Source organism: Numenius arquata, chromosome 1 (genome assembly GCF_964106895.1).
Source record: "Numenius arquata chromosome 1, bNumArq3.hap1.1, whole genome shotgun sequence".
Lineage (NCBI taxonomy): Eukaryota > Metazoa > Chordata > Aves > Charadriiformes > Scolopacidae > Numenius > Numenius arquata.
The window spans coordinates 123,517,595-123,537,419 of NC_133576.1; the positions used below are offsets into that span (position 1 = coordinate 123,517,595).

Sequence of the window (19,825 nt, forward strand, 5' to 3'; positions counted from 1 at the left end):
ATCATCTAGTCCAACCCCCTGCCAAAGCAGGTCCGCCTAGAGCAGGTTACACAGGAATTTGTCCAGGCAGGTTTTGAACGTCTCCAGAGAAGGAGACTCCACCATCTCTCTGGGCAGCCCGTTCCAGTGCTCCGCCACCCTCAAAGTGAAGAAGTTCCTCCTCATGTTTAGATGGAACTTCTTATGTACAAGTTTGTGCCCATTTCCTCTTCTCCAGAATATATATATATTATATATATAATATATTACATATTATTTGTAATGGGACAGTTCAGAGGTGCTCATCCAAATCCCTGATATCCTATTTATATTTGTCAGTTTTACTTTGTCTCTTCATCCCGCTCCGAACTAACAGTTTCATTAAGATTAGTACAGTCTCAGACACACGCACGTAACCCCTATTGACTCTGCACACATACCTATGAAAATCAAATTATTTCTCTTGACACTAATGAGTTTCTAAATTCTAACTTCAGTCTGAGTTTCTAGATCGAATGTCAGAATTAGGCCAAACTCAAACTCGGTCTTAGTAAAATTCAAGCGATTCTTGCATCCTCGTTTACCACCAGGACTAGGAATCCACATTTTGTGTGTTTCTCCATAGTCTACAGCACCGTGCCTTTGACTCGGGGATTTAATGGCAAATAGCGAAGGTGTGAGACATGAAAAGGTGACGTACGTAAATGATCAAAAAAGAGACAGAGTAGATCTCCGTAATTCACCACCCTTAGCTAAGCCATACTCCTCAAATACAGCAACTGAGAAACGCTCCGTTACGCGAGCTGCGTCTCTCCCAGGTCTGGGTGGGCTCTGCTGAAGCTGGAGCTCGGCCACTCCTGTCCCAGCTCCGCCCCGTTTGTACCCCAGGGGTACACGTAACATGCCGATGTCTGCTCTCCCGGTGAGCTTCGTGCCCTTAGGTCTCCAAAGCAGATGGAAGGATGAGGAAGAAGGGAACTCTTACAGGCTCTTCCTTGTCCCCAGGTTCTTCGTATTTAACACAACCATTCTTTTCCTTGCCTACAGAAAAAGAAGCTGCCCAATTCTTTCCCAGCGGGAATGGATGTGGACAAGTTCTTGCTGTCTTTGCATTACGACGAATGAAAAAGAAGTTGAACTGTGCCAGTCTAAAGCTGGGTGGTTTTGTGCTGAGGTTTTGCATGGGAAGAGACGGTAATTCTAAAGAGCGAGTTGCACTTTGAGTGCACTGAAGTTCCACTTTATAGCAAAATCATGCTGTTCCTGAAGCAGGTTCTAAGTGTAAATATCATTGAGTTGGTATATGTTTATTTTTGAAAAAGCACTTGCGTAATTATAGAGCCATTTAATTTGCAAAAATTGTAAATTTGTATAAATGTAATGTAAGAAAAGTTGTATGTTTCCCGTTCTACCACGTTGTCTGTGTTCTGCTGCATTCTCTACTTACCCCCCGACCCGCATTTGTGGAAAGGTTGTGCGTTTGCAGGCGGTGTTTGTAGTTCGCTGTTCTGGGACACGGGCGGCCAACTCGGCCGCTTCCCGTTGTCTTGTTGAATCCCAAAGGGACTCAGTCTCCGGCTGTAACCGGCTTGTACTAACACCCTCTGCTCTCATAACTGTCAAACCCACCTTGTCAGGCTTGGAGCGAGTTGACAGAAATACCAGTAGCCAATTGTATAAAAGTATTTCTCATCTAACGAAGCTTTTCCTCACCAGTCATTCAGATAAGAACGTTAATTTGGATCGGCCTCATCTCTTTACAATATTTTTGCTGCATAAGATGTCGTTTGGCTGCAACAGCTGTTTTCAAACCATGTACTTTGGTGCGGGTTCACCCCCATATTCGCACCCTGGTACGAATACTTCAGCAAGAGCCAGATGAGAATTTCAGCACGCTCTATTGCAAAAGTCAATTCTTTTAACTGCCGTTTGTACTGGTGAGCAAGCGTTTGTTAATATCACTTCTGCTTTTAGCCAGACATGGAAAAATTTGGATCTGGTCTTTTGTTCAATGTAGAATTTGTCATAACTATTATACAAACTCTCTTCAAAATGGGCACGGGAGCAGCTCAGCCTACCTTTTAGTACTAATGAGCATGGGTGAAAATGACCACACTAAGCCTTGCTCCAGTACTGCAGGATTTTCTCTACCGGTATTTCCTCCTTTGTTCTCAAATTGTTGAGGTCTTAAAAAATGCAAGTTTTCTTGTGAGAGATCTGTACAGCAACAGGGCAATGTTTCCCATAGTATACAAGGATTCCTAAGGAACCAATATTATGCAGTAGATGTTTATATTAAACCCATCCAATAACGAAATACTGCATACCATTTACAGCTTGAATAAATATTTTTGTTTTAATAAGTTGCGTGTCTTGCTTAATATTTTTTAAGCTCCCTAAGCAGCTTTGCAGGTACTGTATAGAGAAGTCGTGTTGATCAGTCATTTTTTTAAGACAAAGAGTTCAGTATTAAACACTAAGTTCGAAGAGCAGCACTTGTCAGAACGTCAAAAACAATTATCTCTTTGCTACATGGTGGCATTTTATGCTTAATAGTATTCTGAGAGTTGATGCGTGATATTGTTAAATAGATTTGCTGTTTGAGGCACAGTGTAGCTCTTTCATGGGACAGCCGCTATCCACCGTCATCTTTCTGTTTTCAGTTGAGGTGATCTGGTAATACTAAAGATGGGAATTACCAGTTCACTTCACACTTTCAAAGGAAGAAGAACCTTCTGTTCCCAGCTACTGGCAGATGGCAAATAATTTTTAGAACAGGTGTCAAGAGCATGAACGACAGTTAATTTTCTTTGTATGCACCATTTGAACCCCAGGTTCATTTGCTGCCTCTCCGAGTACATGCCTTCCCAGAAGAAACAGATTCCACTACATCCCAGTCAAAGTACATATTCCTCCTCTACTTTATGGAGGAAAGTGTAAGTGTAAGAACAATCAGTGGGTAAAGATGATCTCCTGTTGAAATTAATGTCAAAATAAGAAAAGCAGTTGTCCTAAATCCCGGCTAAGATACTTAAAAGTGTTTGATGCTTATCCCTTGTGAAAAGGGTGAGGTGGGAACAGGCTTTGTACTGGTGAAATAGCTGATTTTTGCCCCTTACTAAAAAGCCGGCCAAAGAAAGTGCATAACCTTCTCACTGAAGCCTAGAACAATATTCATTCCAGGACAATACTCTCCTGTCTCAACATATTTGCAGTAGGAAGCTTAACGCTGTGTTCCTGTGACTTCAAGAGTGCAGGCAGCAGTAACGGTAGTTGTACTCTTTTGGTCCTGAATCTGCCTGTACTTAAAAGCCTGTTGAGAAAACCGTACGTCACAGAGGTTAACGTGAACAAAAAAGGAGCAGCAGCATTTTTGAAGCCATATGAGTACTTCTGCGTGGAAGTTAGAACCCCATCGTTTCTCGTTTGCTTTGATACAGCGCCCCAAGGCAGGGTGAGGGTGCGTTCCAGCAGGGCTCCTTTTTTGGCATTTGACCTGGCTTCGAGCTACACAACAGCAGAAAACCAACCTCTGAGGAAAGCTTTTTCCATGAAAATTAAGCAACAAAACTGTAAGAAACAAGCTCCTTCTACTAGCAGCGCTGTGTGAGTTACCAAGAGAATTCATTTTCAGTGGCATTTGAGAAACCATATGTCAGTGAGAGAGGAGCCACGGTTAAACATTCTTTATTGTCAGGTCTCAAGACATCATCATAATTTGACAGTTTTTATTCGTACTGTATAAAAACTTGCACTGAGTCAAAGTAATAAAAGCCCAGGTTTTGTATCAATAATCGATGTTTTAAGAAATTTTAGAACAGCAGTTAAGGAATTCATTCACTTACGGATAAATAAGGTGTAACAGGTACCACTCGTGGTTTTGATCAGAGAGAGTTTAAGGCTTTGTTTCCAGCGCTATTTGTGCCTACAACTTCTCTATCAATATCGCAGAAGCACCTCCTCCTCCATTGCAAATTCCTGCAAGGCCATATTGTCCTTGTTTCAGCGCATGAGCCATATGAACAACAATTCTTGCTCCAGACATCCTAAATAAAGGGAAAAAAAAATATGTATATAGCTTAGTTTAAAGGAAATTCTTAATTTGACCCATGCAGGATAGTTGGCAGAATAGGGTACTGATTCACTGGAGGGGAAAAAACACCAACAAAAAGACCAAACAAACCCTTTCATCTACATTTAGATGCAATACAGGTTATTTTTCTCTAGCTACAGTACTTAACAAACAGATTTTTATACAAACACAAACAACAAAGATCTGTGTTTATCTAAAGCTGCTTCTGGAAAAGGGAACTGCCTCTAAGTCAGTCTGTGTGTTAGGAAGTAACCTCTACGTGTAGCAGAGCTCTTTCAAAGAAGGTAACAAATCTACCACAAAAACCAAACCGATAGTAATGACTCATTTCTAACAGTTTCTTATTTGCTTCCAATTTGATACTCAGCAGTGTGCTACTCTGAGCCACCTGACCTGCAAAATCAGGCACTGACGTTCTGACATTAGGTTTCAAAATTAATTATTAAGACACAAAAAAATAAATATGAGATTCCCTTATCAGAAGCAGCTGATGCTGCAAAGGAGATGTCAGCACGTCTTGGGCAATTATACCTTGATTAGAGCTTTTTATGAACCATGAAGTGCTCCTCCTTGTTCCTGATGTACAACATGCCTACTTCACAGTTACATACAGGTTTTGAAATGGGTTTTTCCTCATAGCCCTGCAGCACAATCCCCCTTAGGGAGAATTAACGGGATGTACTTAAGTCGTGAGTAAGTTACAGCTGTGGGGGAACGGAGCAGGAGATCTGACTCCTCCCGCCAGATGACAGAACTTCAAACAAGGGGACCCACCAACATCCCTCAGACTCTCCCCATCTGCTGCACTGGAGGCTTGGAGGCTTTTGGATTCATGGCCAAAAATGCTTTGAGAAGACCTGGAATTTCACTTGGCTCATTAAGAAAAATAAAAGCTCCTGTACCATATCCTTCCCTATTTTCTTAAGTCTACCTTAACTACTTGATTAATTATTATTGTTTATTCTGTCATATTAATAGTGATTTGGTTTTAATACTTCATAAATCCATGTAGCTATGGAGACAAGCAAGCTCTTCATGAAATAAGGTCATAACTAACTGTGAAGAGAAAAATGGGATCGTGCACTTTTCAAGGTACCCTGAAATTCAACACAGGGATTAAGTCACCGTGTACCTAATTGCACATTTCTATTACCGTTCCTAATTGCATTAAATCTGAGAATAATGGTAAACGTTTTAGCAGTGTGTCTGGAAAACAGTGCCTCCGCACAGAACAGAAGCCAGTGCTTATTTTACTTACCCTATTGGATGTCCCAGAGAGACGGCACCTCCGTTGATATTTACTTTTTGTGGGTCAATACCCAGCATTTTGATATTGGCCAGCACCACCACACTGAAGGCTTCGTTGATTTCCCACATTGCAATATCTTCTTTTTTCAGGCCTGTCTGACTTAGGATCTAGACATAATAATAAAAATAGTTACTACTATGAAAAAATTAGGAAGCTAATTATAGAAATAATTAAGTCTGTTTTGAAGTGGGTGACTCAGGCTGCCCATAGTCTGATTCAAGTTCGCCTTTCGGAACCTCTTTGCCAGCTGGGAAAAAGCAAAACTGAGGTAGTGAAGCACAAACCCGAGTTTTCACAAAAGAAGGAACGGAGAGTACCCAGTGCCAAGGACACGTTCTCGTCACACTCGGACTAAGGCCGCTGCTACAGTAAGTACATTTGAACTGAGAGTGTGTTGCCTCGCGCCATACACTCGTCTTTGGTTCCTTTTTGGACTAGTCTATACTTGTGTAACCACATTTATTTTGCCTGTTAGCCATGCAAGCTGCAAAGCTGCTGAAGTTGGTGAAAGCAGTAGAAAATACTCTCCTTCAAAACAGGTGTGAGAAATTTGTTACTCTGAAAATCTGCATTCTAGCCTTGATCCTCTGAAAATCGGGTTCTTTGGATTTATGATATACTCATAATTTTGATCCTAATTACAGGAAGATCCAATGAGGGATGAGCCAATGATCCAGTGCTATGGAAAGTTGTTGTTTTTCAAAAAACACTCAACTTTTATTCCTACCTTGGGAACAGCATGTGCAGGGGCAATTGGGAAGTCAATGGGATCAACAGCAGCATCTGCAAAGGCTGTAAAAATCATAAAAGTGTTTAAAGACCTTTTCTTTTTACCATATAGGATTTATACGTGCAAGCAGCAAACCCAGCCAAGACAGAAAAATTCTGAATATAACGATCCATGAAATAGATACATCTAAAGTTTAGTGCCTTTAAGCGAGCCACATAATAACATTTTCAGATTTTTAATATTATTCCATATAGAAAACTCTTTATGATTCAAAACTTTATGATCAAAAGCCTGCTGGTACAACACTTGAAATTTCAAAGACTGCATTGAGAAGATGCAGCCATAATGCCTAAGGGCTCCCCTTTTCTGTCCCATGACCATCACATAACTGGCCAAACCGGCCTGGAGAAGACTCTGGGGACACCTTACAGCAGCCTTCCAGTACCTACAGGGGGCCTACAGGAAGGACGGGGAGGGACTCTTTATCAGGTAGTGGAGTGATAGGACGAGGGATAATGGTTTTAAACTGAAAGAGGGGACATTCAGATTAGATATCAGGAAGAAATTATTTCCTGTGAGGTGGTGAGACACTGGAACAGGTTGCCCAGGGAAGTTGTGGATGCCCCATCCCTGGAAGTGTTCAAGGCCAGGCTGGATGGGGCTTTGAGCAACCTGCTCTAGTGGAGGTGTCCCTGCCCATGGCAGGGGGGTTGGAGCTCGATGGTCTTTAAGGTCCCTTCCAACCCCAACCATTCTATGATTCTATGACTCCCAGTTTGAGCATACTGGGGGAGTGCTCAAAGAGGAGAAAAGACAAATCTTACCTACTATCCGTGCCAGGGGTTTGACTTTCAGTCTCTTGGCTGCCTCTGTAGTCATCAGCACCAAAGCGGCTGCTCCATCATTCAGAGTGCTGGCGTTCGCGGCTGTCACTGTTCCTAGGAAAGGCAATGCATTATTTAAAGAGAAGGGAAAGTATGATATAGCTCAGGTATATCCCGTTAATGACTTTTTTTACCTTAGGCCCTTGAATATAAGGTCTCAACAATATGGTGATATCTGTTGCACTGAGTTAACTAAAAATGAGTTGGTTTTTTAAGTGAGTTTGATTAAACAAGTACAATCACGTGTTTGTGTCTTTATGCAAGCGGTGGGTTAGATCACACCGTCCACGTCAGCTGCGTTGCTGGCATTAACACAGAACTCCAGCTCACAAAGGGTTGTGAACGAGCGGCAACTTGGAGTTGGCCCGAAAGATTCATCAATTACAGATTCAGGGAAGTAACAGGGAACTGTGTAAAGGCGTCCCCACTCCCATGGAAACGAGAGCTTATACTTGGCAGAGACCAAGACAAGAGCTAAACTGAAACCAGTCTGTTTCATTCTTTTTAAAGTAAATGTCAAAAACAGAGGTTTTCACTGGTTTAAGGGTTTTGGACCACCTTTTAATCCAAGTCAGTTTATGCTGTTGTGAAGCAGGTTTCTTTATCTTAGCAGACATTTAAAAGTTAACAGATCACTGCTGGGTGTTCAAGCTCTTGTGAACAGTACTCTTCACTACAACAGAGTATCCTCGCACTTGGTAGAAATTAAGCAGTTAATTTAACAATATTTACCATTTTCTTTTTGGAAAACAGCTTTCAGCTTTGGAACTTTACTAAAATCAACACGTTTGTATTCTTCATCTTCGTTCACTTCTGTATCTGGCTTTCCTGAAATTCAGATTTGGTTTAGTGTCTTATAAAATGGTCCATTCTTAAGACATTCTAATACAGTTCTTTGATTAAATGCTGCCTTGTTTAAACAACTTACTTATTTCAGTAAAAAGCACATGTTAAATGCACATCAAGAAATGTGCTTACAAAAACTGAGAAAAAAAAACTGATTCCTTCATCCAATTTATTCAGAAGAAATCCATTTATACTTTCTGGTGGCTGAATGAAAGGGACAAAGAATGTATCTTTAAGGTAATGAATAAGGAAATTAAAACACAGATGTCCTCAAGCCGTGCTAGCTAAATTCAATAGCTAGTCTCCCACTTACATAAAAAAGGAAGAATACATGGTATGTAACATTAAAGAAAAATTTAAAAAACCCACAAAAACAAGCAGATCACAGGTCAGCGACTGCTCTTCACCAGAAATTTTCTGTTATGCAGACTTCTTCACTCATCTAAAATTAGTGTTCCTGAGATCTGCATGTAAACAACACTGTTTGCACTGAACACAGACAATGTTACAGCTTTCAGTGAGAAGCACAGTTCATTTTATCACACTTTTCCATGATACCTTTTTTAGAAATAGTGACAGGAACTATTTCATTTTTCAATATTCCCGAATCCCAGGCTGTTTTGCTCTTAGTGTAAGAGCCTATGGCGTAAGTGTCTTGATCATCTCGTGAAATCGTAAACTTCTTCGCAGTATTCTCAGCACAGTTGCCCTTGGAGAAAACCAGGCACATTAGGTTTGGAATTTCTGGAGATGTGAAGTAGAAATGTAACTGAAAAAAACTCAACCAGCAGATTTCCAGAACTGAATGTGACTAATATTTGGTGCCCATTTCTAATTTACACAGTCATGATCAAACAGTAACTTCTGGTTTTGGAATATGAACTTCAGATTTAACAAAGGTTTTCTGGATCCAGATTATTAAACCATGAAGGAACTTTCCTTAAAAGGCTTTTTTTTTTTTTTTTTAAATGAAAAACTGCATGCAAAATTAAGTTTTAAAGTGCTTAGGGCTGACATCTTCAGAGACTGATGATAGTTCAGCCACAGAACAGTATGTTCACATCATCTTACTAGAGTTTAAACAGGTGCTGTTCCACCTCTCGTTTCTGTAGAAAGCTCAATGAATCAACACAAAACCCTTTAGTACCGTGTTCCTCCAGTTCTTCAAACAAGCAAGTTCACTTCTATGCAGTTAAAGAATTTAAAGTCTTCATAGCACCAGCAACTTAGTCTATTGCCAAAACACAGACGAGTAAGTTCCTAAAGCCATCAGATGAGCCTTCCTGTATATTCTCACACAGACTGTTAAGGTTTTCCAAGCAACCTACAGCTGCTATAATGTAGATGAAAGGTTCCGAAATATTGTCCCAATCTATTAAAACTTCGTGTATTGTAACCAACTCCTAGAGTTTTTCCCCACGTACAAGAACTAGCAAAGCCACTACTGACATTCCTATAAAAATCCTCACAATGAAAATGCATTTTAGCTGAAATATGGGAGTGAATCTCAACCATTATCCCAAGCAGCGTGTGCTATACTGCAAAAAGAATAAATCCCACACAGCAACAGTGAGGTCTGTATCAAATACATGGGTCACAGTAGAATATCCTTCACGACGTGTGTTCCAGCATGCCAGCAAGAATAACTGAGCCATCAATAATGCCCTACAATTGTGAATTACCATACGCAAAGGTCAGAAATATTTGTAAACTGAAAGCAGTCATTCTCTTTTCAAACTGTTCTACACTAGCTTCGTATCATCCTAAGTTTGCAGTTGTTTGTCCCATTTAAATTACGTGCTGAGGAGTAACCGTACCAGCTGACTCAAACCTTCCAACAGAAGATAGGAGATATGTACATTGGGGGAGGGAAAATAAACACGAGAGCCAGCTGAACTGGACAGAGTAGGTACCCTCAAAGACACCAAGTAACTCGATTGCTCTCTCCCACAGATAGAATAACTGCAGTCTACCAGTAGCAGATTTTGTTTTTTCAAATACCTCCTTTAGGCTCTTCAGACTTCAGAGATGGATAAATGCTAACACACAATTTGCTATTCTGTCTTGGTCTTCTGTCTAGCCCCTCCGTTACAGTTACTACAGGAAGCCTGGAAGTGGAAAACTTTTTTCCTCCCCCGTTAACATTATTCCTCATTTCTAGGTTTGCAAGATAAACCAGTTTCGTAATAATTATAAGCAAGCTCTTCAAAGCTGCACCAGGTCTATGGTTGATACTTCAGTACTGTGCAGGAATATTTACCATATGGATGTGGTTATAAGCATCTGTCAGCCCATCTTTTACTATCAGGTCTTCCAACTTTACTCCTCCGTAAGGTGTTGATCCTCTGCTCATTGTATAGGGAACATTAGACATGCTCTCCATTCCACCAGCAACCATCACATCCTGCTCAAAGGAAACAACGTTAGAATTATTAATAATGCAGTGTGTTCTGTGTGGCTTCTTGTAGGAACAAATATTAGCAAAAGCTTAAGCATGAACGCTTTATATTTCTGAGGAGTCTTTGAGAAAGAGGTAAAAAAAAATATCTTTATGCATTTAAAAAGCAAACAGCAGGAACAGCAGCTGAAGACAGTTAATCCACCCTGACAGAATAACTGGACTTTCATCTTGTCTCCAGTTTTAAAAAGCTGCAACAGCCATGTCAGTCTCTTGCACTTTTACTCAAAATCTTCCAAGATCACGTTATAAATTAAACAGTTTCTTTTTCTGTATATTTCTCTTTTTTGTTCTTCATTCACAGCTCCATATCCCTATGGAACAAGCAACAGTCAGAATCTAAGAGATCACTAAGAAAAGACAGAGATTTACAAGTACCTGCGGCTTTATATAATATTGTTTCATCTTACTATGTAAAGAGAGATGACTTATAATGTGGTTTTATCATCTCAATAGGCCAGCAAAAAAAAGAGATGACAATAATTAACGATTACTGAACTCGAATTAAGCCAAATCATCATGGGCATTTATAAATTAGTATTCTTTTCAAGCTGAGACAAAGCAACCAAACAGAAAACCTACACACAGCAAAGCTATAAGGACCATAAGTATAAGGACCATAAGCTACTGTTCATCAGGCTACAGTCCCCAAATCCCTAGGATCTCAGGATGTGATGAATAGACACAGTTGTGTTTAATGGCCTGTCTGAAATACAGATAAAGGTAAGAAAAATACACACATAGCAGTGTGAGTCTTTGAAAGTTCAATAATGCCATTAATATCAATTCAAAAATATTTCACATCAAGACAGCAATAAGAAAAATAGAAAAGCTTTTTTGGTTTTTTTAAATTAAGAGTCAGTGAAATAACGGTTTGGTTCAGAATAGATTATAAACTAGATCCAGAAACAGTGACATGAAGTAATAAAGGAATGAAAAAAGAAAAAGGGTGGAGACAAACTGGAAAGGCAGGTAGATCAGAAAGGCAGCTGAGATACGGAAGCAGCAACAGACCAGAGGAACAAGAGTCCCCGGCATTTCGATTCTGTAAAGTGAAAGACTTGGAGACAGAGTTAATACAATTGTTTATATGATGGTGTACACTGACTCAAGCCGCTGGGAACCATCACTGACTTTCATACCACAGATACCTCGCAGACTGCAGCCACAAAAACCAAACAAATACCCCCATAATTTATAGCTCTAAGAGACTAACAACTGGCTGTGTCTCTGCTTTTGCTGAGACTGGCAGCACAGCATGAATGATTAGCTCAGCCGAAAACTCCAGTTCTCTCCAGAGCTCCTGGCCTAACTCTGTCAAACCAACCAAATGCACAACCGCTCTCACAGAGTCATTGGATGGAAATTACTGAATCCAAATTAGCTGTTTACACAGATGTGCTGGACCTGGTTCAAAGTCTTCCAAGACAAGACTTCCACCAACTTCAGTAGGAACTGGACAAAGTGCCTTCTCTACAAAGCAAGGCCAAAGCAATAAGTAGTTGCTTAACTCAACTGTACTCTTATTTTCACAGAAGGGACAATAAAACTTAAATATTTTATTTCTGTTCCAAACAAACAAACAAAAAAAAAAAAAAAACAGAAAAAAGAGTAGTAAGTACCTTTCTCACTTATGAGCCACTTACTTTTTAAACAAAAAATATATATTGAACTGACAATACTTTCACTTCAGAGAAAGGGAGGTGTTGCCAAAATGCTCTGAGTATGGAATTTAAAACAAAATTGAAATGTCTTTCTTCACATTCACACTTCTCCCATATTCTTTGCTGCACAGCATTTAATGGCTTCCTGAAGATGGTGCCATTAAGTGATACTATTTTCCCCATTGTATAGAGCATCTTAGAATACTGTTGACAGAGATGAGCAATTCCCCTCCATCAAGCTCTTCAATGAAAACACCTATTCAACACAAATAGATTGTGCTGCTTCTAAAATAATAAAAAAAGCCTGAAACATCTCTAATGTATTTGGAAACACCATTCTTTTAGTATGTATATTTAATTCCTTTAAATGTTTAAAGTGTCTGAAAGTCAAGACTAAATGTGTTTCAGCAAAAACTAAGTCAAAAAAATTTCTTCAATTTTTCAAACAAGAAAGCTGGAAAATTCCTGTAATAATTTTTTGGAGGGAGGGGGTGGGGGAAGAGCAGTAGGGAGAGGATGTAAATACCCCCCCCAAAATCCACCTTGTTTGCTCAGCTCTAAAAATACATCTGAGGATTTCCTAACTATAATATTTATATTTTTTTTCTGTTTTAAACCAAAACACACTTAAATGATTGTAAAATTGCAGTTGCGCAAGCAAAACAAAACCTTGCTAATTAGCTTTATTATCCCAAGCTAAAACACAGTCCCAAACCAAAAGGTACAGTCATTAATTGGACAGGATCTACAACATTAGTTGTGGTTTTTTCCCTAAAACAGTACCAAAATTCACATACCTGACTCCCACACATCAGGCTTTGTGCTGCCATCATGATTGATTTCATTCCTGAAGCACAGACTTTATTGACGGTTGTACAAGGAGTGGAGATTGGTAAACCTGAGTCAAAGAAGTTGTACAAACAACTCTATTATACCAAGGGTAGACTAACACTTTATTGGTGTTTCAGCAATAATTCGTACGTGACCAATTTTTATCCAAGCCCTGTCCAGCTTGCTCTATTCAGCTTGCCAGGGCAATGTATCTACCCTCATCCCTAGCTGCTACCCTTCTTGGAGATTCTTGTTGTTTCTCCCCTTCCAACAACAGACTTGTGATAATGGAGCAAGCAAGTGAAGAATCAGAGAGACAGAAGACCAGGGAAGCAACTCCAGAACGATTCATCCTCCTGGCACCCCGATCCCTGCCTATAAGACTCATTCAACACTGAAAAGGCATAAATAAGCTGTAGAATTTAGCAACTGGCAAGAAGACAGACTCCAGAGGTACAGGGATTCTATAAACACACGCGAGACTGAACAGGATCAAAAGTGCTAGATGTCAGTGTCATTCACATGGTTATTAATGAGTTGTTATTGTTATGGAGCGTTCATTACAATAGCCTTGGGCTCTGCTGGGTGCAGCTTGGCTCAAGACCATTGCATCACTGCCTCTACCCTAGGCTCACCCTCTGGCATTCGGCTCAGCTACCAGCACATCACCTCCGTACCAGCAGTGACACAGGGAAACTCGCCAGGGGAAAGAAAAGAGCCTCTCGTGGAAGCAGTTCCTTCTCTTTCAAAAAAAGTAGAGAGAGAGAGCCAAGAAGCATCCAGTTCTTCCCTGACCCACAGACTTTCCTTAGCATCATGCTAAGGTACGGAATCCCATCCCTACAGCAAAAAGGAGAAGAAAATAATTCCTGCATTCCAATAACCTTCGTGCTGCCGTTAACACCACAGACAGAGTGACTCCTTCCAGTGACAGCTGCAGATTCCACAGGAAGATGAACATAATGACATACTTGTATCTGCAGTTCAATGAAACTCACTGATGTCTCATCCAATAAGGCTTAAGAGTAATGATACACTGAAGGAAAAAAACTTTGCTTCGTGAAAGATTCAAAGAACAGCATCCATCATTAGCGTAAAGTGCTCTGGAAGCATCTTCTCCAGGTTCTGCAACATCCATTGTGCATATGAAAGCTGATTCCTGAGCATGCGCAATTAGACCCACTTGCATGAGTACAACAGACACCCTTCACCCACCACTGAAGAAAACACATACACAGACCATCCCGACAAAAGGCTGGGCACCACTCTGCTTTAACTCGTAGCTCAATACTCTATACTGTCTACACAAAGATAGAAAACCTTTAACCCCAGAACCCAGAGAATGAATACCTGCACCCAAGACTGCTTGTCTTGCTGGAGCTTGTCCTTGCCCAGCCTGCAAGACGTTACCCATATAAGCTTCTTTCACTTCTTCTGCAGGGATACCTGTAAAACAAAATTGTTTCGATTCACGATTCTTTGCACAGAAGACGTAACTCCCCTTTAAGAACGTCCCCACAGAGGTTTTCTATCAAAGCCTGATGAAATGCGCCTTGTCCAACCCATGTGCTAAAAGCAGGACACAGGTGCCTGTTGGGTGCATCCCAGATCTCTGCCCTCATCATCTCCTGATGAACTTGGTGACCCCACAGAACAGAATTCCCTTGTTACCTGCAGCACAAGCTAGAGGTAGCTAACTGAAGCAAACATTGCCAAGTCTCACTAGTCACCTGAGCAGCTCAATCTCCATGGATGGTTAAATGCTCAAAACTTTCTACCTGCCACAATTACATCCAAAGAATCAGCTTTGTCTAACAAGGGTGAGCCAAGGCCACTAGCTGGCTGCCACCAGAGACCTGCTCTCCTGCTGCATCTCTTGCAACAGCCCTGACATTCAAGTTCTTGTAATATGCTGTTTCAAGAAGCCAAATTTGGAGAAAATTAACCCTCCTCTTTCCCCAAAGAGACTTTTTTGCTGATTTGAATCCATGAATAGACTCACAAGGGTGTTCTACAAGCTTAAGTGCCCATGTGAAAAATGGGCAGGGAAAGGAAGGGCCACTGGTTTCAGCAGGAAGTAGCCTTTGTATCAGCGTAGGTGTGTCTAAAACCCCAGCCCAAACAATTAGCACGTTCAAGCAGATTTGGATTAGCACAGATATCCCTAAGTAATAATCTGCTCCTAGAAGCAGCACTTCACTTAATTCAGTTTGAAACAAAGCCCAAGTCAACTTTAACTAAATGTCGTTTATGCATAAAGACTTCAAAGAGTGCCACAAGAGCAAAAAAAAAAACCCAAACTTTTGTTTACCAAGCAACTTAAAAACAAAAGACACAGACTGATACTGTTCTGAGCCACTTTCGGCTTTCTTTGTCAGAGCAAAAAATATTTAGATATACCTGCTTTGTCAATTGCTCCCTTAATTGCAATAGAACCAAGTTTAGTGGCTGGCAATGACGAAAGAGATCCTTGGAAAGATCCAATCGGTGTCCTTACAGCACTTGCTATCACCACCTCCTAAGAAAAGAATCATGGAATAAAAGTCAGAACCTCTTTCACATATACCAGTATTTTTAACGTTTATCCACTTTTACTCTTTCATTCATGTCACAGCTTCCCTTCTACCCTGCAAGTGTTTCTGAGCACTAAAACAATCTTAATTAATGCATGCAGCATGGGGAATAAACATAAGGAGATTGGTGTGCAGTTGCAGAACTACAATCTTGGGATCATGGAGCTGTGGTGTGATGGCTCTCATGGCTGGAGCGCTGCCATGCAGGGATATAGACTCTTTAGGAAGCCTGGCTGGAGGCCAGTAACTACCAGTGTGCCCCAGGGGTCAATACTGGGTCCAGTCCTGCTTAAGATCTTCATTAATTACATGGATGATGGGGCAGTGTGCCCTCAGCAGGTTTGCTGGTGACACCAAACCAGGAGGAGTGGCTGATATGCCAGGGGGTTGTGCTGCCATCCAGAGGGACCTCAACAGGCTGGAGAAATGGGCTGACAGGAACCTCGTGAAGTTCATCAAGGAGCCGTGCAAAACCCTGCACTTGGGGAGGAGCAACCCCAGGCACCAGTACATGCCAGACTGAACATGAGCCTGCAATGGGCCCTTGTGGCAAAGACAACTGATGGTATCCTGGGCTGCATTAGATGAAGTATTGTCACGGAGGTCAAGGGAAGTGATCCTTCCCCTTTACTCAGCACTGGTGAGACCACATCTGGAGTGCTGTGTCCAGTTCTGGGCTCCCCAGTACAAGAGGGACATGGACATACTGGAGAGAGTCCAACAAAGGGCTATGAAGATGATGAAGGGACTGGAGCATCTGACATACAAGGAAAGGCTGAGAGAGCTGAGACTGTTCAGCCTGGAGAGAAGAAGTCTCAGGGCACTTCATCCATGTATATTAATACCTGAAAGGAGGGTGCAAAGGCGACAGAGCCAGCCTCTCTCCAGTGATGCCCAGTGACAGGACCAGAGGCAATGGGCACAAACTGACACACAGGAGGTTCCATCAGGAAATACTTTTTTGCGGTGAGTGTGACTGAACGCTGGCACAGGTTCCCAGAGAGGTTGTAGAGTCTCCATCCTTGGAGATACTCAAATGCCCAGGTCCCAGCATAACGCGTACACAGTAGTTTAAGACATGGTATGACATGCAGCTCTATACATAGTAGCCCCTCAAAACTGATTTACTCTTATTTTGCCTCTTAGCTTTAATGCTACATCAACACATCCAACTCCTAACCCTGTGAGGGTAGCATGAGGACCTGGTACCAAAAAGATGCACCTTTTTTTCAAACCTCTGGCTGCTCCGGACGGCTATTGAGAAGAAGCAATGAATACCTCCAATTGTGCCAGTTTCAGTGAAACTCAGACACAAAGCTTTACAGGGTCTCGCCATAAGTTCTTTACTTAGAGAGACAAACAAATAAAGATAACACTAGAAAAAAAAAAATTAAAACAAAACAAGAGCAATTTCTACTTGTTTAAACTACGAAGGTTCTGTTTCTGTAACCCCTTCTTCATCAGTGATTGACCTCAGTCATAGTAACATACTTGTCCTCACGTTTTACATTGTAACAGCAAGTTGCAGGATGACATACAAATAACCTCAAAGGGATTATCATAGAATCATGGAATGGTTAGAGTCGGAAGGGACCTTAAAGATCATCGAGTTCCAACCCCCCTCCCATGGGCACGGACACCTCCACTACAGCAGGTTGCTCAAAGCCCCATCCAGCCTGGTCTTGAACACTTCCAGGGATGGGGCATCCACAACTTCCCTGGGCAACCTGTTCCAGTGCTTCACCACCCTCACAGTAAAGAATTTCCTCCTAATATCTAATCTAAATCTCCCCTCTTCCACTTTAAAAGCATTACCCCTTGTCCTGTCAACCAGTCAGCATCAGCTGTATTTTCCAGTAACCAGTAGATAGTTGCATTCAGCATACTTCTAACCAGTTCTGTCCCACACTACCTAACAATTAGCAAAGCAAAATAAAAAAGGAAATTTGACTTTTATTCCAGATTTTGCAGTCAAGCGTGACTTGGGTACAAGTCGCAATGTCTTCAATGCAGATTTTTTGTGATAACTTTTTAAAGAACTTCACACTTAAAAAAAGTGATTAAGAAACAAATTTGAAACAGTGATTTACTGCAGTCAGACGGTGCTTTATACTTACATTTACAGTACGCTGTGATGCATAACCACGGCTTGTATACTTCAAAGCCTGAAAATAAGAAAGTCCTCAAATTTTCATATCAAAAAAGCCAATACCATGACATTTCAGTAATGTACCATTTTCATTTAAGTCATTATTTAAAAAAATTTAAGAAACACTAGAAAAAATATTAAATTAAATACCATAACATGCCTTTAAAAAAAAAAGTGTAGTCCAGTGCACAGTCTCACCATAACATCTGTGATAAAATATTTTCTGAAAAAAATACAGATACTCCTTTAAAAACAAAACCCAATTCTTTTTGGCCAAGTCTGTTATGTACACATATAACATATGTCTAAACTAGGATCAGTGGTGTTATCTTGAAAAAGTCCCTCTGTCTGCTTCTCTGGACTTTGGTTTATTCATTCTTATCATAAACTTCACTGCCTTTTAAACATTGGCAGTTTGCGTCTACAGCCTCATTTCACTGGCATTTCATGAACAAAAATGACAATAATGAATTCAGAATGCTATAAAAAAAATAAATCATGAAATAAAATGGGCTAATTCACTGGCTATTAGCTTCATCTAATTACGTGGTGTAAAGATACAAGTCTGCAGGTATTGTTTCAATATATTAACAGAATGATCTTTCAATTAGTGGTTTAAGCCACTTTCTTAACCAGTTCTTTAGACAACATTTCAGCACACTGCAAACTTCTGGTCATTGCTGAATGACAGCTAAATAAATACTAATTAAAAATAACTACTTAAGGACACCACAAAAACACCATCAATTTTATAAAGCAAAGAATGCCTTCTGGTATTGTGTCCACAACATGAAAACTCAGTCTGTTTCTTTCTTCATTTGACAACTTTCAACTAAAGGAAAACAGATTTTTTCCTACTGTTTTTCAAATAGGTTTGTTTGTTGTTTTTTTTTTTTTTTCCCAGCCAGCTGAAAGTTTTAAATTAAACTTCTCCCTGAAAATGAATTACATCCCTGCAGGCCTTTACTAAACAGGGCTTTCAAGGGTTAGTGTCAAAAAAACCCAACCCTAGCAAAGTAACATGCCCTTACTGGACAACACCTGGTTTGCTATCTTTGTTGCAAACTGGACAAACCAGACTTCTCAGCGTAACTGGCATCTGCTAGTAGCGCACAAGCTCTGTGTCGATCGCATACCTTTTTAAAAAACAAAGCAAAACACTTCTACAGCTGGTAAAGCACAGCCTTCAGCTTTGCAAATGGCAATATGGATGCGATCCAGCGCGGTGGTGATGCTTTACCTGCCCTCTTCTCCCTACTCCAGCTCTCTGCACCAGTGACAGGACCCCAGCGCCCCAGGAACCCCTCGATCCAACCACACGGAGGCCTTTTGGGGCAGGAGCGCTCAGCATCTCACCTCCCAGCCGTTCTTCTGATGAACCCACCTCACGCACACCCAGGCAGTGCATTTGCCTCCCCGATTCCTCCCCTGGCGCTGGCTAGGGAAAGCCTTTGATGGCTAATACACATCCCGATCGCTGAAGCGGGCAGTAGACGGGTATGGGGGCTCTACGAGGACTCTAGAGGGGCTCTGGAGGGCAGGGAATTAGGAAGGAACGAGCTGAAGACCCCAGCGAGGGCCCCGCATGGGGCTGCCAGCCCAGCGCTGACGGGTGGCTGTGAGGCAGTGGAAAAAGCTGCTCTCAGGATCGGGGCTAAAGGTCCCGCCGGCCCCCGCGCCGCGGGAGGAGCCGCCCTTCACCGACCAGGCCGCGGCGGACACCGGGCCCCGCTCCGCCGGCCGAGGACCTCGCTCACTCCCGGGCCGGGGCTCCCTTCCACGCCTCAGGGGTGAGGCGAGGGGGCCGCCGCCTTCCCTGGCTCAGAGGCCGGTGTGACCTTGGCCAAGGCTTTGCGGGCCCGGCGGCGGGGTCGGGGCTGCGCAGGGAGGGAGAGGGGAAGGGCCGGGGCCCACCCGCCCCCCGCGCCGCCCGTCTCACCCGCCGCAGCTCCGCCGCCGGGCGCCGCCAGCCGAGCATCGCCGCTGCCGCCATGTTCCCGCCGGCCGCCACCCGTCACCTTCACCACCGCCCCCGCTCCGGCCTATAGGCAGCGATGCCCGCCCCCCCTCCCAGCTCCCATTGGCTCTGGGGCCGAGGGCGGTGCCAAACCCGTCCCTGCCATTGGCTGGGCTGGAAGGCAGGCCGCGGCGTCAGCGGGGCCGGGCCAGGAGGTGGGCGGGTGGTTGGGGTCGCACAAACGCTGAGGAGAGGGAAGGGGTCTGAGGGGGGACAGCCCCGGTTTCCCTGCCGGGCAGGAAAATAACTAGTGACGAACGGTACGGAGGGCGTGGGAGATCCCTGCGGGGCG

General features: G+C 42.3%; 2 protein-coding genes across 2 annotated transcripts in view; one reads left to right on the forward strand and one right to left on the reverse strand.

Moving 5' to 3' along the window:
* NPAT (nuclear protein, coactivator of histone transcription) overlaps positions 1 to 2,337 on the forward strand; it is a 26,665-nt gene extending 24,328 nt beyond the window's left edge. Inside the window, exon 18 of the mRNA XM_074158693.1 lies at positions 1,027 to 2,337. Coding sequence (XP_074014794.1) covers positions 1,027 to 1,104 — 78 coding nt within the window. The 3' untranslated portion in view covers positions 1,105 to 2,337. The remainder of the gene's footprint in view (positions 1 to 1,026) is intronic.
* On the reverse strand, positions 2,318 to 19,566 carry ACAT1 (acetyl-CoA acetyltransferase 1). Its single transcript, XM_074158704.1, has 12 exons — positions 19,456 to 19,566; positions 17,485 to 17,532; positions 15,195 to 15,312; positions 14,145 to 14,240; positions 12,761 to 12,861; positions 10,102 to 10,245; positions 8,400 to 8,550; positions 7,728 to 7,823; positions 6,936 to 7,049; positions 6,109 to 6,173; positions 5,331 to 5,488; positions 2,318 to 4,025 (listed from the first exon to the last, which is right to left on the reverse strand). Exons 1-12 carry the CDS (start codon positions 19,507 to 19,509, stop codon positions 3,905 to 3,907), a joined length of 1,266 nt encoding a protein of 421 aa, XP_074014805.1. The 5' UTR covers positions 19,510 to 19,566; the 3' UTR covers positions 2,318 to 3,904.
* Positions 19,567 to 19,825: the final 259 nt, after the last annotated feature.

What these genes read in the sequence shown, in the direction of transcription:
- ACAT1 (XM_074158704.1), bottom strand. Translation starts at nt 19,509, where the DNA reads ATGGCGGCAGCGGCGATGCTCGGCTGGCGGCGCCCGGCGGCGGAGCTG. An exon ending in CATCACAGCGTACTGTAAAT is followed by an intron (nt 15,313 to 17,484) that starts GTAAGTATAAAG and finishes TTCTTTTCTTAG; the next exon opens with GAGGTGGTGATAGCAAGTGC. An exon ending in ACCCCTGGCACGGATAGTAG is followed by an intron (nt 6,174 to 6,935) that starts GTAAGATTTGTC and finishes TGATTTTTACAG; the next exon opens with CCTTTGCAGATGCTGCTGTT.